The following is a 21,983-nucleotide window of genomic DNA, read 5'->3' as shown; positions in this document are numbered from 1 at the left end:
TACTTACATGCGACGATTAATCTTGGTCTAAGATATATTGTTAGAGATGTGAAACTTCACGAATACATGGATGTTGATTATGTCGGAAATGTTATTGACAAGAAGAGCACATCAGGGTGTTATTTTAGCCTTGGTTCTGTCATGATATCTTGGATGAGCAGGAAGAAAAAGTTTGTTGCTCTTAGCATGACTGAGGGTGAGTACATTGTTGCTAGCATGGTTCGCTGTGAGGTAGTATGGTTGAGGAAGCTCTTTGAAAAGTTGTTTGAGTAGGTTCTAGATACAACAATGATATATTGCGATACCCGGAGTGGGATCCAATTTTTTGAGATTCTCGTGTTCCATGACATTGAGATTAGATAACATTATATTTGGGATATGGTGTAGAGAGGAGCCGTAAGACTCCATCACATTTTGGCTAATGAGAAGATAGTCGACATACTTACCAAGGCTTTGTTGAAAGGGAAGTTCTTGGTCTTTAGAGAGAAACTTGGACCGATGGATGTGACCCTCCCGGGCAAGGGTCGTGGATGATCAAGAACATTGAGTTATGCTCTTTCCCCCAATTTGAGCTCCCAGGGAGGTAATTGAGACATAGAGCTCCTAGGGTTGAGGGATATCTGGACAATAGGTGTGTGTGATCCCTACCCTTTGTGGTAGGTCGGGTATCTCCCTTATTGTCACTAAAGGGTGTGTGTGATCCTTGTCTTTTATGACAAGTCAGGTATCTCCACCTATGAGGTCTAGCAAAGTATACCCCAATTGGCATCCTACACACAAGATGGGCTTGTTGGGATCGCTACCCATCTGGCCAATGGGTGAGGTAACCTGTGTGTGTGTGAGAGATCCTTACTATTGGTAAATCGATTATCTCCCCCAGGTTGAGGATGTAGGTTTTCTACCACTTGGCTCTTGAGGGTCAGGGTAGGAAGATAAGTGGAATGGATGTGATCATTACCTCTCACAGTAAGTTGTATCTTGCCTATGGTCATTGAATAATGGGATGGTTGTGATCCTTACCTCACATGGTAAGTTGTATCTCACCCATTGTTATTGGATATAGGTTGGTATATTCCCTATGATGATTCTTCTTCTTTAGATTCGAGAGTGTTCCATAGATGAGCAAACATGAGAAGAGATGAATAGGGATGAGATATGATATGATGCAACGATGATGATGACAATACATTTGAGATGAGATTTATGATGCAGTCAAAAATTCCTTCCTAGTTGAGAGGGAGTGTCGAAATTTGGCAGCTTGGGACAAATTCCCTCCTTTTGGAAGCCCTCCTCACCCTTTGGGGACCCTTTTAGCCCTTGCAAGAATTTAATTTGCTCAAAGAAAAATATTATTTTTAATATGAAACCCACAAGTTCACAAAAGTACAAGTCGACCTGGGTGAGGAAATTCAACCTCCTCAACCGCATATTATCATTTGGAGGCATCATCAACACATCACATATTGTCTTCATTGGTTTGTACAACTCTGAAATCGCAAGTTCGAGTTCAGGTGTGCAAGGAGAGAGAGGCATTTATGTTTTGACCAACATTGACTTTATGTTTGAGACTATTTTGACAAGCGTTGGCTAAGGAGGAATTGACTACATTTGACTTGAATTTTGACCTGTTTTGGGAGTCTGAGTTGACTAGGTTTTAGACCAAATTTTTTTGGGCATGTTGACTAACTTTGAACACAAATCAATTAGGCTTTGACCACAGACCCTTCTCTCTCGTTTGACTGGGGTTTTGAGGCTACTTTGATAGGGTTTGACTGAAGGAAGGTGGTCACATACTTTGACTGGTTGACCAAGTTCTTTGAAGGTTGATTTGACCGCTAACCATTCACCAGTTAAGACTACTTTTACTATTGTTGACTTTGACCAGAATTTGCAAATTTGACATTTTGGGCTCATCTTTGACTGGATATTGGATAGTTGGTTTGGATAGTCAAGGCTTTGACCTTTGACTCATTGATGATGTACTTGGACATTGTATCTCTCTGTTGAACATTTGATGACAATATAATAGAAGAAGAATTTGGAAAGGATTTTCTCCCTTGTGGGGTTTTTCCCTGCTCTTTGACCAAATCTTGTGTTTGTATTGTTCTTGGTTGTCTTCTATTATGCATTTGGTTTACTGTTCAATCTACAATTGCTTATTGTTGCTAGATGATTGAAATCATATTGGATAATTGAATGTGAATTGAAGAAGAATTGTAATGTGTGATTGTTACAACATAGAATATTGGAAAATTAACACCAAGTGCCGAGTTAGCCCTCCAAATTATGTCATTTTTTTGTCACCCAATCTGTTTAAACATGCCTGTCTTTAGAAGCTGTCACAGAGATAGAAAGCCTCAGAAACCTCACATAACTTCAAAAATGCAATGCCATAAATAACTCAAACATCACAAGAATATAGTGCTACAGAAATATCAGATAGGATAGAAGTACAGTTCCATAAGCAACTCATATGCCACAATGAGATAGGTGTTATATGAAGCTCGCATCATTACAAGAAAAGGTGCCACAGGAAATTGCATCATCCCAAAGAAATATAGCCTCAAAAAAATCATATTTATGCTTCAAAGAATCTCGTACTTTTGCCTAAGGAATGTCGTCCTTCTTGCCTCAGATCAAATCATCGAAAGGTGAATTTGATGGAGACAAATTGGCTCTACTTATGGTTGTTTGTTCATGCAAAGGGACATGACTGCTGGGCAAGTTGAGTTGTCTTTTTGAGGGCCGCCTTGGTCTACTTCGACACATAAAAAATAATTTTTTTTTAAATTCAAGTCTCTTTCTTTTAAATGTCCATATGGAACATGACTAAAATAATTTTTTTTGACTGAAATAAATTATTTTTTATATTTTTACAACATCATACATTATGAAGACCGAACATAGATATAATTTCAACAAGTTGTGGTTCTCATTTGAGGGCCAAGTTTTGTCCCTATGAAGGTCAAGTTTAGTGTTGAGTATCATTGTTTGAAGGAAAAGTTTCGCGTGATGGGTTTTGATATTTGAAGATCCAATTTAGGCCAATTTGAAGGCCAAGTTCAAGCTTCATTTCAAATCCAAGTTCTGGTGTATTGATATCTGAGTTTGGGTTGGAGCATACAATTATTGTAAGTTGGTGTTTACTGAGGATTGGGATCCTCATCTTCTTGACAAGTTGGAGCCCACAATTTTTGCAAGTTGGTGCATACAAACGATTGATGTCCTCACAAAATATTGTAATAAATTAAAGATTGTTTTCAAGCATTTCTTCGTCAAATTTGATTTTCACTTTAATCTTTGTGTTCATACATTGTGGATGATTGGTTATGTGATCTTAATTCAGTTTGAAGATTATCTAAGTGAAACTTTGTCAAAAGTAACGAAATATTAATTCACCCCCTCTTACTATTTCCAACAAACATTACACCTTAAAAATGATAAGAAACCAATAATTACAGTCATCTTCAAGGGGGATGTTGAAATCACGATTGCCATTACACCAAAACCCGCAGGTGTTAGTAAACAGACACATTGCTAGAGTTAACGGATCCACGCAAGGCGGTTAAGAACATGTCACGAAACACACGGGAAACACGTTGGAAAATGTAACTATGTTCAGTGTTCAATAATGTACTTGAGTCATTATGTAATGTACTTCTCAAAAGAATAAAGAAAAGAATTATTATTATTGTTATTATGACTTATTAAAGCATGGGTTTCATGCATGGGTCACCATGTTTTAGGTCAAAGTCCCCATTGGGGACTTCTAGAATTTATTCCGAGTCTATAGAGTTATTGTACATTTAAAGAGACCCTTCTTGGGCTTTTGAATCATGTAAAAAGGTTAAGTATTGAGTCAAATATGAATTATGTAACCTCCACACCATGTCGGCCTAAGAGAAGATCAAGTTGGCCTAAGGACCCTATTCGACCCCACAAGAAGCCTATAAAAGGAAGGTCATTGAATTCATTTGGAGCATCATTCTCTCATCAAGTTCGAACTCTCTTATTGCTGGGTAGAAGTGTGAAGTTCTCTTGTAGCTAGGAAAAGGTGCGAAGTTTGTTGTCGGGAAGCCGAAGTGAATGTGAGTTTGGGGAAGTCTAAGGAGACAAGGAAAACCAAAATTTTGGTGTCTCCCTCTCTCTGTTTCGTGCCCTAGATTAGGAGATCGAAGTCTTCCGAGTTTCACTGTTGTCGAAAGTCGTTAGTTGTCGTAAGTTGTTGCATAGTCGATTTCGCTGGGAAGAGGTTGAAACTATGGAACGCTGACATGATGTGGAGGGAAGGTCTGGTCTTGGTCTAGGGTGAAGGGTCTCAAAGAATACTATTGCAAGGAAGAATTATCTTGACTGGGTTTTCCCCTTGAGGGGGGTTTTGCCCTGGCATGTGCCTACATCTGGTGTTTATTTTTTTATGTGTTGTTGCTTTTGGTAATTGCTTGATGAACTAAAGAAAGAAGATATAAAGAATCGTAATACTAAGAAACATCACAAGTAATTATCAAGAACAAGAAAAATATTTACTATCTTTCTGATTTTCCAACATGGTATCAGAGCTTTGGTGAAGAAGGAATAAAAAGGCAGCCTCGAGCACTTGATCCATTCATATGTACTATCTTAGGAAAGGAGTCTATTATATTCAAGGAAGATGTCTAACTCAATCAACGGTGAGAACAAACTTGAAGGAGCATCTAACTTTAGATCCTGGTAGAAGAGGATTGACCTAATCCTCGAGAAGAACAAGTTGTTGGACTTGGTAAAAGGAAATGTAAAGAAGCCTACAAAAGTAGCCAGTGATGCTGACAAAGCAAAATACATGGAATTGGAGTTGGTGGCCATGACTCTGATGGTAGAAGGGATAAATGACAATCTTGTCCCATTCATAGCTAACATTGATCATGCTCAAGAGATGTATGAAGGCTTGTCGAAGTTGTTTACTATTAGGAATATTGGGATGACTAAAGAAGATGTTGTGGCAACCTTCTCTGTGAAGATAAGTATTTCATGTCTTTTTAGTTTTGGGTTCATGTACTCATTCAGTTTTGATTATATTGAATATTAATCACATTTCTCCATCTATTGTCTTGATTAGGGAAAACATTTGCAAGAAGGAGAATCTCTCAAGACAAGGTTAGTGAAGAAACAAAGGTAAACTTTGAATACATTGATTGAAAGGATTATTCATTTGATGATCTATTACTAACTTTGTTATGACTAGTTGAATTGAATCTTAGTGATTCTTGTTTGGGTGATTCATCTCTTGATAAATCTACCCACACCACTCTTCACTGTTTTGGTAGAAACTTAGACAGGTTTTGGAAAACCCTAACCGAAGGGTATGCTAATGTGAATGTCTGAAACCCTAAATTGTTTAGGGATGTTGTGAAATGTTAGTTGAAGTTTTATTGATGATGTCTTGTTTGGGATTTTGGTATGATCAGGAAATCCTAACTTGTTAGGGTTGAGTGATAAGGTCTAAAATCCTGAGACCCTTTGAAGTTTTGGTAATGTAGGGTTTGCTATGTTTCTACATTGGAACCCTAGCTCATTAGGATTTGGTAGAATGTGTGAGCAAGACCCTTATATTGTCTTAAAATTGATTTACTTGATATGTGTGTGTTTGTCAGATCAAACCCTAAGTGTAATCAAGATGGTTGTGTGTCTAACTCCTTTCGATATTTGTGGAGTTGGGTTTGACTAACACATGATGTGAGATATATTTGCATGATGATGAAATCTAGGCATATATATAGATATGTCCTTTTTGTTGAAGAAAGTGTAACTAGGTTTGGTCTTCATGACATTGTAATTATGATTTTTGTAAAATGAATTTATTATTCCTTGCTGCATGGGTTTCATGAGCAAGAGGTCTATTTATTTAGTGGCTCCCATTGAGAGCATTAGGATGTCAAAGAGTCAATGCCATGTGTAATGTATACAAGTCTAGAACAACCCTCCAAGACAAGCACAATCCTCTTGAAGACATCAACAAGCTAAACGATGTAAATCTCAGTCATGTCGGCCTACAAATGAATTAAAAGGACAGTCATGTCGGCTTAATTAAAGACACAATGGTTCACACTTATGTCAGCTTATTTATGGAGGCATAACCACTATATATACCCCGTTGAACTTCGCAGAAGAGAAACAGAACTCGGACATCTCTGATATTTCGAACATCCTGCAACTTCAGATGAGGAGCAGAGATATCTTCGCATACATCTCTGAAGTCTCGGTCAAGCACAGTGGTATAGGGTCTTGGATGAGGTGTAGGAACACAAGTCTCTGTAAACTTCGGGTATAATTACAATAAGTAATTACAGTGTGATATTCTCGATGGTAGCACTCTCGACTATGAAGTTCTCAATGCAGGAAGAGAATCACAGTCATGTTCTTGGCATAGTTATGATAATGAGGATCTCAGTGATACACTCAGCGTGCTCTTTAAACAAGTCACAGTCTCCATATGGTTGTGATAAGAAGAAGCTCAGTGATCCCACAATGACGCATTCTCATACTAAACACAATCATGATTTCAGTAATGTAGCATTCATGATCTCGGTCATAATGAGGACAAGATCATGATCTCAGTGCAACTCCCACACAGTATAGAAACCTTGTTGACATGGTGAAGATCTCAAGTAAGAGTGCAACAATGATCTAAGTGAAGGAGCAACTATGGTGCAACGATGATGATGATCTCAGCAATGACAAAGAAGAGGATTGGTGTCTTGGTCTTGGAGTAGCATAGTAGGTCAAGGGTCATGGTCTTGGTATTCGTCAATTGGAATCTCTATAAGAAGAATCTTGTGCAGGTTTTCCTCTCTAAGAGGGAGAGGTTTTGGCCCTGACAAAAAGCCAACATTGTGTGTTCTTGTCTCTTTGTTTTTGATAACTATTTGATGAATATAATAAGACACTCTAATAAGAACAAGTGAAGATTATGCTAAGAAGAAAAAATAAAATACCTCACAAGTACTTATCATGCTAAAAGAATCACATTAACTCTAATTTCCCTAGATTCTTCAACACTTTTGATGTCCTAGGTTGGCCTAGGTCAAATGTATTTATGGTATTGGACATATGATATGCTTATGTTTGGTTATGAATTCCTAGATATGAGTACTGACCTAGTCATTGATGGTCATGAGTTTTAGGATTTAATGAAAGTCCTTGTCAGAGATTCTAGGATGATGATATTTGGAAATCTGGGGTTTTGGATTTAAACCTTAGTCGAAGTAGAAATATCTTATATATGATGACTATATGATAATTTGAGATTTGTTAAAGATTGTTGAAATTTGAATTTTTGGTTGAGTTTGATGATTGCTTGGAAATCTAGGGTTTTCAATCTAACCCTAGTAGTAGTTGGTCACGCTAGTGACTGATTGATGGTTGATTGAAAATCTAGCGGTTTGGAACTAACCCTAGTGGAAGCTGGTCAGGTTAATGACTAAGTTGTGATTGACTTTGATTGATTCTTTTGTATGAAATCTAGGATTTGTATGAATTCCTAGTGAGAAGTCTAACATATGTATTTTGAAAGGTTGTTAGATACTTTAGATATCTATGTTTGTCTAAATTGTTTCTCGGGTTTGCTATATGTTGTAAGGTATGTCATACCTTTGGAAGACACATTGAAACCCTAGATGGAATGAATGTTGTTATGGACTCTACGGTGTATAACAAAGTCCCTAGCAAGAAGTTGAAGAGTATAGATCTCTGTTTATAATTAAGTTTGGGTATCTGATATGTATAAATATGAAATGCTTCCGTGATTTTGATATAGCTAACTTCATGCTTCCATAGATTTGGTTGTACTTTCTATCTAGGTTGTGTAGGTACACAATCTTCAACTTGGTGAAGATGCTCGATGTGACAAGCAAGTTGTGCTAGTACACAATCTTCAACTTGGTGAAGATACTCGATGTGACAAACATGATGGGGATGATTATAACTCTGATGAAATGGTTGGAATCCATGAAAGATTCTCCGATGTAGAAAGGAAGAAGTAGAACTCCTTAAGTTAAGAGGGAGGTCGAATGGAAGGAATCTCCCTAATGTGAGAGGATGGTTGAGAATATTCCTTATATAGGAATGATTAGATCTTCTCCTTTTAAGAGGGAGTGACAGATATGATTCTTTGCTTCATGTGTCATGACCAGGACTAATAGCCATAAGTTTTAGTGGAGGTCATGAGTAGGAGAAGGAAATTGGAGAATGCATTTTAAAGTGTTTCTAAAAGAAGAAAAGAAAGATCTGATTGAAGAATATGTTGTTGCATATGAAGTAGGATGAAATAACTGAGGAATGTTCTATCAAAGATTGGTTGATAGTCCCGCTACGGAAAGTTGAGAAGCAACATCTGTTGTCTGAAGAACCCCAGAGGTTTGTATTTGAGTATGTACATGTTAAAGTATGTTATTGATTGAGGTTGTGATTGTACAGGTAAATCTCTCGAAGGATTTGATAGCATGCGTGTTACCAATCAGTTTGATTGGGAGAGATTGATCATTATTGATCTGTTGGATCAAGGTTTGTTGAGGCTTTGTGAAAAAAGTATTGCCCTCGAGTACATCTGGCCGACACATTGTGTTGATGTCTAGAAGTTGGAAAGATGATGTTGATCATTGAGCTCTGTTTTGGATACACACCTAGATTTTTGGGTTGATGGTTAGCAAGTAAGCTTGAGGATACCTAAAGGGGTTGAAAGCTTGAGTCCTTCTTAGTCCCACCTGGATAGATTGCCTTAGTCAGGAATCTAGTCCTTGGCATTGCGATGCCTAAACTATTGAGTGATTGTTTGGATAGATTTCCCTGGTCAGGAATCCAAACCATGGCATTGTGGTGCCTAAAGTTCTTCATGGTTCATATAGTTTGAGATTTTCCACTGTATATGTACATTATGAATACCTCCCTAGTTAAGAGGGAGTGTTGGAAAATGTAACTATGTCCGATCTTCAATAATGTACTTGAGTCATTATGTAATGTACTTGTCAAAAGAATAAAAAAATATTTTCATTATTATTATTGTGACTTATTAAAGCATGGGTTTCATGCTTGGGTCACCATGTTTTAGGTCAAAGTCCCCATTGAGGACTTCTAGGATTTATTCTGAGTCTATAGAGTTATTGTACATTTAAAGAGACCCTTCTTGGGCTTTTGAATCATGTAAAAAGGTTAAGTATTGAGTCAAATATGAATTATGTAACCTCCACACCATGTTGGCCTAAGAGAAGATCAAGTCGGCCTAAGGACCCTATTCGACCCCACAAGAAGCCTATAAAAGGAAGGTCATCGAATTCATTTGGAGCATCATTCTCTCATCAAGTTCGAACTCTCTTGTTGCTGGGCAGAAGTGCAAAGTTCTCTTGTAGCTGGGAAAAGGTGCAAAGTCTGTTGTCGGGAAGCTGAAGTGAATGCGAGTTTGGGGAAGTCTAAGGAGACAAGGAAAAACAAAAATTTGGTGTCTCTCTCTCTCTGTTTCGTGCCCTAGAATTGGAGATCAAAGTCTTCCAAGTTTCACTGTTGTCGGAAGCTGTCAATTGTCATACATTGCTGCATAGTCGAAGTTGCTCGAAAAAGGTCGAAATTTTGGGAGGTTGACATGGTGTGGAGGGAAGGTCTGGTCTTGATCTAGGGTGAAGAGTCTCAAAGAATACTATTGAAAGGAAGAATTATCTTAACTGAGTTTTCCCCTTGAGGGGGGTTTTGCCCTGGCATGTGCCTACATCTAATGTCTATTGTTTTATGTGTTGTTGCTTTTGGTAATTGCTTGATGAACTAAAGAAAGAAGATAGAAATAACCGTAATAATAAGAAACATCACAAGTAATTATCAAGAACAAGAAAATCTTTACTACCTTTTTGATTTTCCAACAAAGTGTTGGTTTATCCAATGTCCAACAATCTCCCCCCATCACGAGCCGAGTGTGATTTGAACTCGAGACCTTTGGCTTTGATACAACTTGTTGGAATCACGATTTCCATTACACCAAAATCTGCAGGTGTTAGTAAACAAACACATCACCAGAGTTAATAGATCCACAAGAGACGGTTAAGCACATGACACAAAACACATGGGGAGTGCAGGCTTATCCAATGTCCAACAGGGGAAACCTCATTTCACAATGAACACAATGTGCAAGACAATATTTGATGATTCTAAGACTAGGTCTCCTTAGTACATATATAGGAGACAAAGGGTACAATTATAATAAAATGGGACCATGAGAAGTTATAACCTAGATAACAATATAATAATAGAAATGTAATCACTCAATATCCAAGGCCTAATGAGGTGGTTTTAAGGTTAACATGGGACTTATATAGAGCTTAACATATGGGGTCTAAGACACGCTTGAGTATTTGTCCTCTTGTCTTGGTGATTGAAGTATAAACATCATGAAGATTGCTTAGATGAGCATCAAATTAGGGAATATAAAGCCTTGCAAGGAATGTAGGAAGGCTAATCTTAAAGAAATTAACCTATGTATTACAAAGTAGATCATATACTAAGCCAAGGGTAAGGAAATGAAACCATAACATATTCACCCCCAAATTAAAATATTTTGTTAGCATAAAATGTATGCCAAATACAGGATAACAGGTAAGAGTCCGGGATAATATCTATCACAGAAAATTATATGGCTGCTTAAATGGAGCCCACAATGAACAAATGTTCAAAACCTTGCAAACTGAAGCAGTACTTGCCGTGATAACAGTGACAAGTGATACGGAGAAAAGGATGACAATTCATGTTTCGTTGAAGAATTTATTGTCAAGTTAGTGGTCAGCAAGCTGACTCAATTTCTCCCTGTTCATAACAATACAAATAATATGCTCTGTCCAGACATGTCACGCACTAAATGCTCCTAATTTTGGCAATCCTAACAAGCAGCAGTCAAAAGGAAATACATGATTTCATTGTCGCTTCCAAAATAGAGATGAAAGTGGTGTGAATGGATCCTCTGTGATGATGAGGTAGAAAAGGAAATAAGCTGTAAACAATAGCCAATTCTTTTTAAATGGAAAGCGAAGAAGAAAAGCCCTAGATGGACATGAAAATTTTCTAAAGAATACATGACATATATCGAAGTTCCTCAGATTTTAAAACGAGATTGTTGCTTCATGTTAAATTGGCTTGAAGACTTCCCATTCATCGTATTATACTAGTCCAACTGTAATATATATGACTACCAGACACTAAACCACTTCTACACGTAAACGGACAATGGCTTTCTCCAGCAATATAAATAATGCCTATTTCACATTGCTCATTAACTTTAGAGTAGGTGCTTATGAGATTTGGTAATTTTCCAGTCTTACTATATTAAGGTTAAGGTCAGCTAAAGTTTGATAGCTCTAGGCGAATTTATTCCTCTCTTAAGGATCCTAAATGGAAGTTAAAGAATCTACATAAGGCTACTTAAATTTGCTTTGATCTTATTGTTTTGATTTAATTTAGTCTGGAATAGTTGATCATACTAAATCACCCTGATCCTTGCACCAAATTCTCCTGAGTCTATGGCAAAATGTCAATAACAGCGAAAAGTGTGATCTTGTAGGTAAAATTGTATCGATCTGGTACTTGACCTTCAACTCTGCAAAAGTGGGTAGTACATCATTTTAAGTGCTCAATCTACAGTTGCAACAAAGGGAAAGAAAAGGATTAGGAAGGGGGTAGGAGTTGATGCAGACAGCTGAATGAAGGAAGACTGAGGCAGGGATCAACAAAGGAGATAAGGCATTAATGGTTAACCCCATAATGGATAAGGGGCTAGTGAGTCAGCGACATGTGTCTTAAAACCGTTTAACAAAGGAGATAAGGGATTAATGACATGTCCTATAATGGTTAAATGGGGATAGAGATTCCTCCCTTGTGGGGGGTTTGGGATGTCTCGTCTTTTGTTAAGGCATATGTTATTAGTATATCTGGCTTGTAGGCTGTTGGATATACTCTTGGTGTTATAAGGACAGCTGGAAGGTTTGATCCTGGGCCTCACCCAGATTACTCCAAAATATTACTGATTCACCATGGTTAAAGAAAAAAAATAGAAGATGATTAGGAATTTATCCTTGCCTAAGAGCTAAGAACCTAAGACAGATGAAAAAGGCCATAACTTGAGTCAACCATGAAAGCTTTTAATCTATATGCAAGAGATCACAATTTTTTAATGACTGATTATCAGTCATATCAAGTTTTCTAATGAATAATTATGAGGCATATGCTGATACAAAAATTTTATTCAAGCTTTATGGAATGAATCCCAGAAGTAATTTCTTTTTCTCTAGGGTCACCATCCTCTAGAGTAACACCCTTTGGATCTTCGGCTACCAAAAGTGGTAACACACCATTTGTACTCCATGCATGTGCAACACGATCCCTGGCAGAGCTCCCAAGTGTGATTGCAAATAATGCATCAAAACCTCCTGCACCAGGAACACCTGCCAGAAGAACACCTTCCATATTCATGGTGATGTCTAAAATATGAGTCTGAGGTTCAGGTTCAATCTGCATAGAAAAATCATAAGAGAAAACCACCATCAACATGTATCCTTGGGTCATATTGATAAGTATTTATGGATACTGTCTAAACAATCATTGATAATAACTACTGACAAAATGATTACAAGTATCTACATAGACATCTCTAGCAATGTTTCTTGATAAACATTCCTATGCACTGACAACGAGGGTTAGATGACAGCTCTATCTGTCTAATAAATCAAAGTACAAAAAAGATAGGAGCTGTTTCAAATGATAACTCATGGTGATTGCAGTGAAAGAAACAGAGTAGAGGTACATACTGGAACTCCTGCGGCTTCTCCAATCCGTCTCAAAGTACTTCTAACCTCCAACAGAGCTTGCCTTGCTCCCAACAGGGCTTTGACAACTGTTTGTTCACTAGAACCATAGTTTTCATTGTCCATCCACTGCATGGAACAGTTAAGCACAACTGAGACCTCTGGATGAAATTTTTCGATAAAAGTAACAATAATATCAAATGCTTGAATAGGGAATTTCAGAGGCATAAATCTAGACCTAAGAACAAAGAAAGGAAAGGGGAGATAATGGTGAGATCTATCAGATTTTGGCACCATTTTTATTCAATAGCCTGAAGATCCCTACTCAAGGAAAATGATGGGTGGAGTTGGAACCTCCACCAGAAGCAGTGATCCTGAGGCACATGGAGAAAAAAAGATGGCAAGGATCCTCTTCTAGTACTGCAGCTGCTTGTTATTGATGATTTTTCGCTTTTGTTCTTTCTATGGCCTGATGGTGTACTTTGCATGTTTCAAAATTTATCACAAGGGCAACAATTTTGCACACCATTTTACCGCAACAAGTATGTAATGATTTGATGAACGATATTTTTAACCACAAAAAAGAGAAGTTTTATTAACCATATGGCAACCAATATAAATGTTTTCAAATAAGTTAAAAGCTGTTTGTGTTGTTTGTTATAGCTAATTTAATCATGCAATTGATAAAGGAAAGATCCAAACATGTGCCATGAAATCCATAGTGGGCCACATTGTGAAAAATAAATCCTCGACCTGTAAGTTTGCCTATTTGCATAACATAGTAGGTATTCTTAATTCTATAAATATAGCATGTGAAATTTCCTGACCATTACATTAGTGTATGGAAATTATTAATGAGCACTTGGAAAATATCACCACTTCCTTCATCTGACATGAATATCATTGCCTGCACAAATAAGGCATCATATCAGCTCATTTTTTTGGACATGGATATTGGGAAGGCAAGTCCTGGATTCTTGGTTGGGAACTTGGCAGTCTTAAAGTTGTTATGTTTTGCTTCTGTTGTAGCATGATGTAAAGGCAGAATGATAATATCCACATTGTTGAGAAATCTAGGGGCAGCAAGATAGGTGATTTCTCTTACTTTGATAACTGCTTGTGATGTATTTTTGCTTATCTTAATTAGATTCTTCTTCAACTTAATTATTATTGTGTTCTTTTCATCAAACAACTACCAAACCATAAAGAACAATGAGACAAAAGGACACAAGATATAGGCGATCAGCCAGGGCCAAAACCTCTCCAGTTGAGAGGAAAACCCACAAGAATTCTTCTCTTCTTATGGAATCTTCAATTGACAAATTCCAAGACCTATGACCCTTGACCAAGACCCTCCAAGACCAAGTACCTTAACGAGCTTTCCTTCTACCAGTTCCTCAGCAACTCCTGTGATTTCAACTTCCAACAAATTCTCCTCCCCAACAATTCTTCTGCAACTTTGATCCCTCTAGCAGATTCTTTTGCAACTTCGTCCAACAGATTCTACTGCAACTTTGACCACTCCAGCACATTCACAGCTTCGACCTAGTTGCAGCTTCACAGCTTCGATGCATCTGGACAACTTCGATGCATCTTCACAGTGTCAATGTATCTTCACAGCTTTGATGCAGCTTCAAAATTTCGTCTTGCCCAATAATTGTCGAAACCCTAACACAAGAGAGAGAGAGAGAGGCCCAAAACTTCGATCTTGTTCTTCTTGTTCTTCTTCGTCCTTTTCTAGCTTCTATCTTAAGGAGATCGAACGTGTTTGTGAGTGTGTCCAAATGAGGTCGATTTCCTTTTTATATATAGGCTTTTGAGGGGTACGAATTGTTATCTTTAGGCCGACTTGTCCCTTCATGTAGGCCAACTTAATCTTTGCGCCATGACGAGGTCTTGGAGGTTCTTTTGACTCAAACTTTGACTCAGATATTTTTTATTTACAATATGTAACATGCCCAAGAAGGGTCTTCCATACATGACAATGACTCAATTGACATGTAGATTAAATAACAAGCCCTAGAAGCTCTCAATGGGAGCTTGACCTATAAAATAAATTTCTTTTGAGCAAGAAACCCATGCCTCAAGGACAATAATAATAAATTTATTTCTCTTTACATCAAGTACATAAAATCATGATTACATATGTCATTATGAAGACTAAACCTAGTTACATATTTCAACACTCCCTCTTACCTAGGGAGGTATTCATAATCCATACAAGGTACTTGGACATTCTCAATCTGAAGAATTCTCATAAGAAGAGTCGGATTGGTAAGCCATCTGTTTAGCATCACATCAACCAGCATTGTCACATAGAAAGGCCTTGACTAACAACTCTATCTCTCCACAAAATCAGAGCACAATGCTGGAGAGAACAATGATTGATAGGCACCATCATCATTGTCTCTCAAGGTGCATACCCCACCCGGGTGTTCACAGGTTATGTCCTTCGAGGACTATTCTTATCTTGGATTCATAGTCCTCAAAGAATATCATTCCTCTATGACTACTCTTATCTTGAATGCCCTACCTCATCTTTAAAGAGTATCGGATGCCAGATGCTTACCCAATCCTCCATTCTTTCTTCACAATATGAAGACAAGAATGATGTGTCTATCTTTCCCTCTTCAACTAGGGAGGATATACCCATTCCTATAGAGGAATGTACCAAGCTCCCTCTTGACTAGGGACTTGTCCAAGCTCCCTCTTAACCAGGAACTTGTTTTCCAACAATAGCTCTTTGGTGGAGATCATGGTACTATCAGTTGCTAGGAGAGCTCCTCCTTTTGATGTCAAGAATTTCATCTTTATCATCATGGAGCCTTCATCTTTTGGGATTTCTTCGTAGGGCATCGACCATCCATCACTTTCCTTCACGAACCATGTCAGTCATGTCATTATTTTCATCAGAAAGTGATCTTCTAATCCACCTTTGGCTTTTCTTTATACAACTACCTATTTCAAGTCATGTTTTCTTTAGGCTCTTTCATCCGACCACATGAGTGCTAGTTGTAGGTGACATCTACAACTCTCTTTTGGTAGCCCTATAAAAATCCATCCAGATGTTGTTCAAAAATCAAAATGAACATTAAATCAAAGTTACCGTTTGTGATGGCCTTACATCATGACATCTACTTGCTTGCAACATCAACATCTTGTACATTTATAAACACATCTCCAAGACTTTCAATGTCAAGGGTCTCCTTTCTTTATAGACCTTATCAAGGTCTTCATGCCTTCTCTATTGAGATGTCATGGTCAATTTTTCTAGTCATTGGAGGTTGATTTCCTTTTCTATGTGACCATAGTTGCACTTTTCATGATCTCTACTTTCTTTCTTCACATATTGCTCCCCAGGAACTTCCATCCATAGTTCCTTCATTTTTGTCAACCATCTCATATTCCATATGAGGACATATTAAGTTGATTATATCTAGACAATAAGTGAACCATGCCTTCATGCATCTTTCCAAAGAAGGAGATACCTTGTCTTTGATCATGCTCATGAGATATAGCATTTACCCATGCAACCATATGACAACATGACTCAATCAAATACATGCATACATACCTCTTTCTTTCTTTTGTTCATCTAGGCCTCCTTTAGTAGCTCCCTTTCTTTCATTGAGAGTATTTCGACCATCTTGACATGCTACACTCCTTTGTCACCATACCATTATTCTTCCAAACAATGAATCCCATACAAGGTGGAATTTTTCGCGAGACACCTGCTTCTTCCAAGAGAGGTGAACCTTCTAATGAAGATTCCAATGGAGGATCTTGATTATCCTCATCCTGCAAATGCTCCTTCCTAATGATGATGATAATGTATGATGAACTCTATGCTAGATGACTTTCTTCTACCCATAAGTACTACTTATGCTTTCAATGAGGTTACCAAGAGCTCCTTCCTTCTTCTGATGACTGCTATAGACTTCTACTTCAACTATCTTTCAAGCTTTTTATAATGATGTCATGAGCTCTTGCTTCAATTGTATGCTATTATTATGCCATCCCCTAAAAAGATGGATCCTATTATGCTTATAATGTTTCCTACCATGATAGTTGTATTTTACTAAAACTGAAAAGAATTTGGTGGAGGAGATTATCTCAATCATAGTAGAGATCTTTTACTTCCTACTTATATTTCTTCTTTTCAGCTTCTTCCACTTCTTCGGTGACACAGGATTCTTCCCTTCCTCTTTTTTTGTTTTCCTTCTTGAGTTTAGGTTAGTTTCTAGTGTAGTGCCCATATTCATGATAGCCATAGATTGCATTTTCGACATATCCTTCTTGATCTTTTTTTGAGAACCAAACCTTCCAAATTTTCCTTTCTTCCTAGCCATGGCAGCAAACGCTTGAACTTGCTCGTTTGATCCTACATCGCCTTTTGCCTTCAGCCTGGTTTCTTCAATCTTACACAATCACCAAAGTACACTGAATGGAGTAGCTTCCTTCTTTCCGTAGAGACTTCATGTAAAGTTGCCCCATTTCTTTGGTAATGCATTGAGCACTATGGTGGTTATTTCTTTATCAGACATTATTTCTCCCAACTCTTGTAGTTGGTCTCTTATTTCTAACACCCTCATAAAGTATGAGGCTATTCCATCTTCCTTTGAGATCTTCATTTTGTATAGCTCATTTCTTAAGGATATCACTTCTCCAGCAGTACTTATGGAGAACAATTCTACTAGTTTCTCATATATTTCTTTTGATGTCTCCAATTTTGATAAATAAGGTATGAGGGGATCCTTGATAGATTCTATAAGAATCCTTTGAGCCCTTACTTCCCCTTTCATATATTTTGCTAAGGCTTGAGCTTCTTCCTTTGGAGGTTTAGTGATTGAACCCTTAACATGTTCAACGACTTCATTTTCTATGAGGATCAAATTTGTCCTCTTCTTCCATGCAAGAAAGTTTGATGACCCAACCAATTTGTTTCTTTCCTTGCAAAATGAAGTCATTTTGATAACAGATTCAGTCATAAATATAAGAGTACTTACATGACAAGTCAAGATGTGTAAAGCTTGAGATTGTAATTACATTTCTAGCAGTATATGTCTGTCATTATAAATTCATTTCTAACAAAATATAATTATAAATTCATTTCTAGCAGAGTATACCTCTTCAAATTTATAACTAAACATTCCAATTTAAACGTATGTACATACCTGGTTTTTCCAACATACCTGGTTTTTCCCGAGTTGGTGTTGATCCCTGGACGATGTTTCAGGCTGAATCCGAGTCCTGCACTTCTGATACCAAACCAACCAAATTCCTCCCTGCCTGTCTGGGATCAGTCTCTCCAGATCCCAAACCCAGAAGACTTTGAAAGCGAAGCCTTCTGGCCCCCGTGCCCAAAGATCCAAGAATAATTAAGGCTCAATCTTCAATCTTCCTCTTTGTCCGTGATTTTCTCCATATTTCTCCTCTGTCCTTCAAAAGACCAAAATTACTTCCCATGAAAAAGAATTCCCCCTTCTTACCGCACCTCCCACCCTTTATATTAGAGAGGTTTCTTCCTCTCTCAAAATTTCTCCACCGCCCTTGCATAAAAATCCTCTCCACTCCTCTCGGCTACCTGCCACCTATAGTTTCCTTTATGATTTGTTTGGCAGTCACCATCTTCATTGTTTTACAATGTTTTATGTTTTATATATTAAATGACTTGTAACTTTATTATAATGAATTTATTAAATAAGTTTTATGATGATGGACATCAATACCCAATGTCTCACAAATATTATGTATATATATGATGATACACATTAATGTCAATTATTTGTTCACATCTTATATATCACAAACCACATATATGCGATATTATTCATTAACGTCAATAAGTTTCATTGAATAATTAATAAATTATTATATTTCCATTTGAGTTTAATTCAATTATACATTCGGTGTTATACCAAAGTAAGTATAGTGGTTTGTTTAATTAAATCTTATTATGGAATGAGCTTATTAATTAATGGATTTAATAATTTCATTAAATTTTATCATAGAATTTTGGACTTAATACATTCATGAAATTCATGATAGTTAGGTACTTGATTTATTATTAATTCATTTATCCATATTTAGACACTCTTCATAACCAATTAGTAGTTATACTAGTGCAGTGCATGCGATGCATGCATATGTAGCTATCATATGCACGCCTCGTATGTATGCTAATAATAATGTTCTATCTGTAATTCGAGAAGGTCATTACATACACCTTCAAAAAACTTCGTCCCAAAGTTAGGTTTTTAGAGCACATCAATAATTTAGTGATTAGTATAATCGTGTGTTGCAGCCCGTAATTAAATTTTCGTTTGATGTGAGGACACTTTAAAATTGAGTTTTGAACATTTATAAGTTGGCAACTTTAATAGTCATGCCCTGCCCCATCCGAGCTCCCAAGCTATTCTAGAATCATCCTATCCTTTCCACTCCTCTCGGCTACCTGCCACCAGTAGTTTCCTTTATGATTTGTTTGGCGGTCACTGTCTTCATTATTTTACAATGTTTTCTGTTTTATATATTAAATGACTTGTAACTTTATTATAATGAATTTATTAAATAAGTTTTATGATGATGGACATCGATACCCAATGTCTCACAAATATTATCTATATATATGATTATACACATTAATGTCAATTATTTGTCCAAATCTTATATATCACAAACCACATATATGTGATATTATTCATTAAAGTAAATAAGTTTCATTGAATAATTAATAAATTATTATATTTCCATTTGAGTTTAATTCAATTATACATTCGGTGTTATACCAAAGTAAGTATAGTGGTTTGTTTAATTAAAGCTTATTATGGAATGAGCTTATTAATTAATGGGTTTAATAAATTCATTAAGTTTTATCATAGAATTCTGGACTTAATACATTCATGAAATTCATCATAGTTAGGTACTTAATTTATTATTAATTCACTTATCCATATTTAGACACTCTTCATAACCAATTAGTAATTATGCTAGTGCAATGCATCCATATGTAGCAATCATATGCATGGCTCGTATGCATGCTAATAATAATGTTGTATATGTAATTCGAGAAGGTCATTACAAGATGCTTCTTGATGACAATATCTTCAACTTCATGCCTTCTTTATTTTTGATAATGATGTCAATAGAAGATGTCTTCTTTGATGAAGATGTCTTCCTTCAAAAGTGATCCTTCAAAAAGAGGGAGATCACCTTGATTCCTTCATGATGATGACAACACCCTTTCTTGCTTACCTTTCACTTCAAGATGCTTCAATGAGTAGTCCTTCTTTGAGTGGAGGTAGGGTCTTGTAGATCTCTTCTTTGTAATGATGATGTGAGCTTCTCAAGAGTGCTTGAAGTGGTCCTTCTTGAAGATTGATGCTCTTGATGATTTTCTTGTGCTGCGACCTTGAGTGTCCTTCTTTGAGCTGCTCTTCCTTGCCTTGTCACATTAGCTCTGAAACCATGTTGAGAAATCTAGGAGCAGCAAGATAAGTGATTTCTCTTACTCTGATAATTGTTTGTGATGTATTTTTGCTTACCTTAGTTAGATTTCTCTACAACTTAATTATTATTGTGTTATTTTCATCAAACAGCTACCAAACCATAAAGAATAGTGAGACAAGAGGACATAAGATATACGCGATCATCCAGGGCCAAAACCTCTACAGTTGAGAGGAAAACCCACAAGAATTCTTCTCTTCTTATAGAATCTTCAATTGACGAATTCCAAGACCTATGAGCCTTAACCAAGACCCTCCAAGACCAAGTACCTTGACGAGCTTTCCTTCTACCCGTGCCTCAACAATACTTCTGCAACTTCGACTTCCAGCAGATTCTTCTACCCAACAATACTTCTGCAACTTCAACCCCTCCAGCAAATTCTTCTGCAACTTCGTCTTGCCCAATCACTGTAGAAATCCTATCACAAGAGAGAGAGAGGCCCAAAACTTCGATCTTGTTCTTCTTTTTCTTTGTCCTTTTCCAACTTCTATCTTAAGGAGATCAAACTTGTTTGTGAGTGTGTCCAAATGAGGTTGAGTTCCTTCTTATATATAGACTTTTGAGGGGTACAAATTGCTATCTTTAGGCCGACTTGTCCCTTCATATAGGTTGACTTGATCTTTGCACCATGACGAGGTCTTGGAAGGTCTTTTGACTCAAACTTTGACTCAAATAATTTTTCTTTACAATATGTAACATGCCCAAGAAGGGTCTTTCATACATGACAATGACTCAATTGACTTGTAGATTAAATAACAAGCCCTAGAAGCTCTCAATGGGAGTTTGATCTATAAAATAAATTTCTTTTGAGCATGAAACCCATGCCTCAAGGACAACAATAATAAAATCATTTTTCTCTTTACATCAAGTACATAAAATCATGATTACATATCATTATGAAGACCAAACCTAATTACATATTTCAACCCAAAGATGGTGAATGATAGTTGGGATGAAGGGCTACCTTGTACCATTGATTCTAGGCAAGAAGCAACATAGGAAGTAAAATAATAAATTCATTTTTCTCTTTACATCAAGTACATAAAATCATGATTACATATCATTATGAAGACCGAACCTAATTACATATTTCAACACAAAGATGGTGAATGATAGTTGGGATGAAGGGCTACCTTGTACCATTGATTCTAGGCAAGAAGCGACATAGGAATTAAAATAATAAATTCATTTTTCTCTTAACATCAAGTACATAAAATCATGATTACATATCATTATGAAGACCGAACCTAATTACATATTTCAACACAAAGATGGTGAATGATAATTGGGATGAAGGGCTACCTTGTACCATTGATTCTAGGCAAGAAGCGACATAGGAAGTAAAATAATAAATTCATTTTTCTCTTTACATCATGTACATAAAATCATGATTACATATCATTATGAAGACCGAACCTAATTACATATTTCAACACAAAGATGGTGAATGATAGTTGGGATGAAGGGCTACCTTGTACTATTGGTTCTAGGCAAGAAGCGACATAGGAAGTAAAAATGGATACCATGTCAATAATCAGGTTAAACGTTTTCATTCAAGTGGAAAGAATTCAAGAATATACAATATTCAACTAACAACAGCCAAAAGAAGATGATAACTAATTCTTTTAGCAAATGCTGAACATTCCACAAAGAAAGAAAAATGACAAC

General features: G+C 36.8%; 1 protein-coding gene across 3 annotated transcripts in view; it reads right to left on the bottom strand.

Annotated features, from left to right (window-relative positions):
- Positions 1-12,125: 12,125 nt before the first annotated feature.
- LOC149197234 (phosphomevalonate kinase, peroxisomal-like) overlaps positions 12,126-21,983 on the bottom strand; it is a 304,989-nt gene continuing 295,131 nt past the window's right edge. For all 3 annotated transcript variants that reach the window (XM_089405783.1, XM_089405784.1, XM_089405782.1), the window contains 2 exons: positions 12,813-12,938; positions 12,126-12,516 (listed from right to left, as the gene is read on the bottom strand). In XM_089405783.1, the coding sequence (XP_089261909.1) occupies positions 12,247-12,516; positions 12,813-12,938 (396 nt within the window). In that variant the 3' untranslated portion in view covers positions 12,126-12,246. The remainder of the gene's footprint in view (positions 12,517-12,812; positions 12,939-21,983) is intronic.

This window comes from Pinus tabuliformis, chromosome 2_2 (genome assembly GCF_031772625.1).
Source record: "Pinus tabuliformis cultivar Carrire ecotype Pingquan chromosome 2_2, CPIR1, whole genome shotgun sequence".
Taxonomy (NCBI): domain Eukaryota; kingdom Viridiplantae; phylum Streptophyta; class Pinopsida; order Pinales; family Pinaceae; genus Pinus; species Pinus tabuliformis.
Note: the sequence above shows the minus strand (reverse complement) of the source record. Positions and strands in the feature narration are given on the sequence as shown.